The sequence below is a fragment of the Chlorocebus sabaeus genome, chromosome 1, assembly GCF_047675955.1.
Source record: "Chlorocebus sabaeus isolate Y175 chromosome 1, mChlSab1.0.hap1, whole genome shotgun sequence".
NCBI lineage: Eukaryota > Metazoa > Chordata > Mammalia > Primates > Cercopithecidae > Chlorocebus > Chlorocebus sabaeus.
The window spans coordinates 46,044,988-46,051,403 of NC_132904.1; the positions used below are offsets into that span (position 1 = coordinate 46,044,988).

Consider the following 6,416-nt stretch of genomic DNA (forward strand, 5'->3'; position numbering starts at 1 on the left):
CCCAGAAGAGTGGGGGAAGGTGTCCTCCCACCCTGAAGTTGTGCTTCTTCCAGGATCAACATAATAGAGGAGACTGTTCCTTTGAAATCGGGATTAGTGGATTCTGCTTGTGAGAAATAAGACCCATGTTTAGGGAAGGCTGGAAGAGGCGAGCCAGGCGCCAGGAAGCTGATGCCCTATCCAGGAGCAGCCAAGGAGGTTCACTGATGCTGACAGCCACAGGGGTTACTGAGCACAAGACCGGAGACTTGGCCCGCTGAGCTGCTCCCTCTCCCACTGGATAGGGGCTAGGTAGGGTGTCGAAGCATCTCAGCCCCCAAGAGCAGTGCCCCCCCCCCCCCCCAAGCAGCTCTAAGATCCAGGTCTTGTTGGAGGGCATGAAGGGCCAGGAAGTCAAGAACAGAGGTAGTGGTCGCTGTCACAGCCAGGTAACCCAGGACCTGAGCAAATGGCTTCCTGAGTAGAAATTCCACAGAAAGACAGGCTGAGATGAGGCAGGGCTGCCCACCTTCTCAATGCCATGGAGATGATGAGGGAAAAACCGGGTCGTCTTGGAGTATGAGGGAATTTACTTTTGTCCATAAGACATTACAAATACCTGGCCTGAGCTTGGTTCTGGGTTGGGTACTGTGAACACAGAGCTTCTCAAAGCTTGGACTCTTTCCTCGAGAAGCATGTATAAGATGGTCAGTACTGAGCTAGAGATAGGTATATAGAATATAGGATATGTATGTCATATGTTAAATTGGATGAATATAGGATCTATATCATATGTATATATGATATACACATCCTATATATACCTATATATAATATATATAAAGTATAAATATATAAAATACATATAAAATATAAATATATATATATATAGGTGTGTATGTGTGTATATATATGTATAAAAGAAGGACACTCTGCCAGCTAATGTGCTCAGGGAGATCCTCCTGTAAGTGGTGGTGCCGAATGGGATCTTGAAGGATAAGTAAGAGTTGACCAGGGGCAAACAAGTCAGGAGAGCATTCCCAGTGAGAAAAAAATAAAACGAAGGACATGGAAGATGGAACACTTGTGTGCATGTGTGTGTGCACATATGTTTGCATGTGCTGCTGAGATTTTACCTACAAACCTTTCGGAGTGTGAGAGCATTGAGTACAAGTACATAGGAGCAGGAGGTGTGTCTGGAAGGGCAGGCCCTGTAGCAGTTGTCTTCCTAGCCAGGCGAAGGACTGAGAAGAGTAGGTCTTATTCTGAGAGCAGTGAGAGACATGGAAGGATGTTGTGGTCTGCTCAGGCTGCTATAACAAAATACCATAGACCAGGGAGCTTGTAAGCAACAGGTTTATTTTTCACAGTTCTGGAGGCTGGGAAGTCCAAGATCAAGGCACCATGACCCTGGTGAGGACCCAATTCCAGGGTCATGTCCTCACATGGCAGAAGGAGTGGAAGCTCATTGGGGCCCCTTTTGTAAGAGCACTGATCCCATTTGTGAGGGCTCCGTTCTCATGACTTAATCACCTCAGAGGCCCTCCCTTCAAATACCACCATATTGGGGTTTGGTTACAACATGTGAACTTAGGGGGACACACACATTCAGTCCAAAGCCATGTGTTTGCAGCAGGAGAGCAGCATGTCCAGAAGTGTGTTGTACACAGACTATTTTGACTCTGTGGATCTGAGACAGTTGGGGATGAGGCAGAAATCTCCCACACTCGAGCAATGATAAAGGTCAAGGTGGCAGTAAAGCGGGGAGTGTGAAGAGGTGGTAAAACTTACAGCACTAATTGCAGCACTAAGATAGAGGCGAGTCACGCAGGCGAGGCACAGCAAGAGAAGAAGAGTCCTGGGGCTGGGTTATGTGACAAAGGGATGACTGGGGGACCATTTGTTAAGATAAGGAGCCCCGGAGACAGTAATAAATTGGAGAAGGGGCTCTTGGCCCCTCTTGGATGATCCTGAAGTTGTTGGGGCAGGACCAAAGACAAGATCCACGCCAACACCACTGACCAACCGCCAAAACCGAGCTGGCTTTGGGTCTCTGTCTGATGCCACTGGGCAATATGGCCTAGATGGAAGGGTTAAGGGGTTCCACTCTCTGTGTGCTTCCTGTGTTCTTCTTTCTCCCATCCCATCTCTATCTCTGGGCTGGTTTGTGAGCTGAAGGAGTTCACACATACCCGGGGTGGGCCTCTGTCTCCTCGACAGAGTGGGACTGAGGAGCGAGGCCTGAAGCATTACTGGTTCACATCCTGGCCCGACCAGAAGACCCCAGACCGGGCCCCCCCACTCCTGCACCTGGTGCGGGAGGTGGAGGAGGCAACCCAGCAGGAGGGGCCCCACTGTGCCCCCATCATCGTCCACTGCAGGTGGGTCCTCCCAGCCAGCCACTGGAGCGGGGCAGCCCCCCACCCACTGGGCTGCCCTGCCCCTCACCCCACCGGTCCCCTCGGCCCTCAGTGCAGGGATTGGGAGGACCGGCTGCTTCATTGCCACCAGCATCTGCTGCCAGCAGCTGCGGCAGGAGGGTGTGGTGGACATCCTGAAGACCACGTGCCAGCTCCGTCAGGACAGGTCAGCCCACGGGTGGGGGCTGGGCACACAGGGCCGCTAGAGCCTCGAGGGGGTAGAGGGAGAGACCCACATGTGCATGGGGGGGCGAGGGGCAGATGGAAAACACTGGCATGGACTGATGGGCAGACAAGGAGTAGGGAGGACAGCTGGGTAGAGAGGCAGGATCCAGATAGTGGGGGGCTGGATGAAGAGGGAAGCAGAGAAGAGGCTCTGCTTCATCCATGAAGAGGCTGGATGAAGAAAAGCAGAGCTGGTGGACAAAAGGATAGAGGCTGAAAGCGGTAGGACATGTCATCTGTGTCCCTGATAGGAAGGGTTAGAGGGTAATGGTTGGCAAGGGTTGGTCTCTCCAAGATGCACAAGGACAAGGCCTGGCAAGTGATGGGTGCTCCGTGGCTTTTGAGGCACCCTCCCACAGCCCATCCCTCCACGACCCTGCCCCCACTGTGCATCTCTGCCGGGCAGGGGCGGCATGATCCAGACATGCGAGCAGTACCAGTTTGTGCACCACGTCATGAGCCTCTACGAAAAGCAGCTGTCCCACCAGTACCCCGAATGACTGCGCTTCTCCTGCAAGGTTCTCTGGGCACTGCCCAGCCTGAGTCTCGGCCCTCACCCAGGGCCCCGCCTTGGGTCCTGGGCCTGCTCCCCGCTTCCTCCCCTTCAGTCAGCTCCCTCTGTCCTCTCTGTCAGCCTGGCCTGGCCCCTACCCTCCAGCATTGCTCTTCCTACTGTACATATTGAGGAGTGGGGGCAGGGTCGGGGAGGGACATGCCAGGCCGGGCCTGGGGCCCCAGGGCCTGATCCACACCACACAGACCCCGGGCCCCAGTTTTTAACGATGGTCCCATCAGTACCTGATCCAGAACGTTTCCGTGCCACACTCTGTGTCCTGCTGCAGTGTGTTCTGTCTGTCCGTCCATCTCTGCTGTCTGTACCGGACACTGTGTCTCCTCGGCCAGGAAGGAGTAATGAGCTCCAGCCCCTAAGCAACCTGGGCGGACTTGCCTGCCTTGGCCTCACCCGCACTTCTCCCAAAAGGCAGATGACTGGGAGTTAGGCATGGGGAGCTCCGGAGGGCTACCAGAGTTCCAGCTGAGGGAGAGGTCTCTAGGTTGGAGTGGGCATCACAGCCAGGGTGGCCTCTGGGTGTCAGATGCCCTCAGGAGGGTGCCCAGCCTGGGAGGCACTGGCGAGGAAGGGGGCAGATGGGGCGTGGAGAACCCAGAGGATCTGGGCCCCGTTGGGGAGGGGAGGGGAGCTCAAGGTTTGGGTGGGGACTCAGCCCCAGATCTGTGTGAGACATTTTTCGTGTCACTGTGGGAAAGCCTTCCCAGAAGTCTCACTGCGTGTCGCTCTGCGTGTGTTCCCATGTCCATGCGTGTGTTGAGAGCCCACCAGGAGGCCATGCATGACTCTGGCAACGTGTGTTATCTTGGAGCCACGTGTTTTTATTGCTGACTTTAAATATTTATCCCACGGCAGACAGAGACATTTGGTGTCTTTTTATAATTCGCTCGTGGTCATTGAATAGAGCAATAAACGGAGCATTTTGAGCAAAACTAACCACCTGGGTCTGTGTGATTTGCCTCTCCCCTCCACTGCCTGCCTTCCTGTACCTGGGTCTTTGTGCCCCTCCCCAGCATGAGCACACAGAGAGCTTGGCCCTTCTGCTCACTGGAGCCCCTCGTGGAGACTGGGAGTATGGAGCGAGTCCAAATTTGTAAAGCCAAACTGGGAACATTCTGCAGGATTCTCACACAGCCTCAGCCCTGGCCCTGACAGATGCTCTGGGCCAGGTGTGGAGCCTCAAGGACAGGTGTGGAAGGCTTCCAAGGAAGGCACAGTGGCTGGCAGGTCACCAATTCCAACAGACGTGCCAGAGAAGCCAAGGCTAGAGCAAGTAGACATTCAGGTCACACCCAGGCCCCTTCCTGTTGGCCAAACACTTATCCCTTGTGGGCTCCACAGGTCCCAACAGCAGCTGCAGCCCAGTAATTTCCCTTGTAAGGCCTGGGCTCAGAGTAGCTTCTCCCAAGGGGCCCAGGGAATCTGCATGTGGGCTGAGATCCTGAGCCATCCTGGATACTCCTGCTCTATTCTTGTCCCCTGCCCCCCTGGGATGGAGCAAAAGTAGCCATGATGCCACTGCTGGCAGGTGGGGGTCACCCCAGGGCAGAAGGAGGGGTCCAGAGCAAGGGTGCTGACCAACAAGTCCTTACAAGATGCCAGAACCTTGGGTGGGATCCAGGGTCCAGGCATGTGGGGTGTGCTACAGATGATGAGAAAATCTGTCCAGGGTGGGCTGGACACAGTGGCTCACACCTATAATCCCAACACTTTGGAAGGCTGAGGGGGGCAGATCATGAGGTCAGGAGTTTGAGATCAGCCTGACCAACATGGTGAAACCCCATCTCTACTAAAAATACAAAAATTAGCCAGGCATATAGTGGTACACGCCTGTAATCCCAGCTACTCAGGAGGCTGAGGCAGGAGAATTGCTTGAACCTGGGAGGCGGAGGTTGCAGTGAGCCGAGATTGCGCCACTGCATCCAGCCTGGGTGACAGAGAGTGACTCCATCTCAAAAGAAAAAAGAAAAGAAAACAACAGGTGGCTGAAGCAGCCCAGATGGAGGTCCTTGAGAAGAGGTGGCCATACTCTCCAGTCACTCTCAAGAGTAGAGACCTCCCCACAACCCCCAGAGGATGGGCCCTCCTACTCTTCTACCCAGATTAGGGAGATGGGGCTGTTGAAGTGGGAAGAAGGAGAGCTAACATTTCCCTGTCCTTCCCCAGGGTGGCCTTGTAAAGATACTCAGGCTGTGTATGAACCACACATAGGAGTGCAACATGAATGGCACCCCCTGGATTTGTGTAGCAAAGCAGCAGATCCCAGAGGCCCTCCCCAGTTCACCGCGTCCCAGTCCCTGGAAAATACAGACCTGTTGCTTTGCTCCCTGAGCCCTGCTGGACTATGCATGCACATGTACCTGAGTGTGTGCCCATGCACACACACTATCCTGAGCCCCTCAGCTCGGAGAGGTCCCCAGCAGCAGTGAGAGCCAAAACCTGTACCACAAGGGAACAAAAAAAGTACCACTGGACTGCCACCCTCAGCCTCCTTCCTGCCTGGCCTTCAGTGTTTCCCCCAGCCTGGATCCAGCTTTGCTTCCCACCTCCCTTCTCCACTGCCCTCCCTCTTCTCCCCTCCCCCCACAACCAAGCAGTGTGCCATCTAGCTGAGACAGCTGCAGAGCCTGAATAAGGAATCACCCCCAGGGGGCCAGACATTTAAGGAACAGATGACACTGGTAGCCTCACTGTTGGGGCAAAGGAAGAAGGAGACGGGCCACCATACAGTCCAGGCACTAGCTGAGCCTCCAAAGCCGTGGACGCAGCATTCGAATTTTGGGAGGGACTGGTCAGTGCTGAAGGTAAGTCTCCCCTCCTCCCTCAGGAAGGGGACAAAGCTGACCACCTTCTGAGCCCAGAGGGGACTATAGGGTAGAGAGCAGGAATAGGGACGGGGGAAAGTCTCAGAACCCAAAGGTAGAAGCAGCCCAGGCAGAGATATATTAGGGGGTGGAGGGAGGAAGTAGAGTTTAACCCCTAACTACCTGGTTTAAAGAAGGCTTTGGAGCCCTCTGGGACACCACCGGACTGGAGTCAAGAGCTAGGAGTCTAGTCTGAGTGACCTTAGACAGGGTCATTTCTTTCAGACATCAGATTCCTCATATACAAAATAGGGCTTTAAAAACTGCAATGCTGGGCCAGGCGTGGTGGCTCACACCTGTAATCCTTGCACTTTGAGAGGCTGAGTTGGGCAGATCACGAGGTCAGGAATTGGAGAC

General features: G+C 54.3%; 1 protein-coding gene across 2 annotated transcripts in view; it reads left to right on the forward strand.

Moving 5' to 3' along the window:
* The window catches only part of PTPN5 (protein tyrosine phosphatase non-receptor type 5), a 64,072-nt gene extending 60,843 nt beyond the window's left edge, over window positions 1-3,229 (forward strand). For both annotated transcript variants that reach the window (XM_008004640.3, XM_073017823.1), the window contains 3 exons: window positions 2,200-2,360; window positions 2,452-2,565; window positions 3,031-3,229. In XM_008004640.3, coding sequence (XP_008002831.2) covers window positions 2,200-2,360; window positions 2,452-2,565; window positions 3,031-3,124 — 369 coding nt within the window. In that variant the 3' untranslated portion in view covers window positions 3,125-3,229. The remainder of the gene's footprint in view (window positions 1-2,199; window positions 2,361-2,451; window positions 2,566-3,030) is intronic.
* Window positions 3,230-6,416: the final 3,187 nt, after the last annotated feature.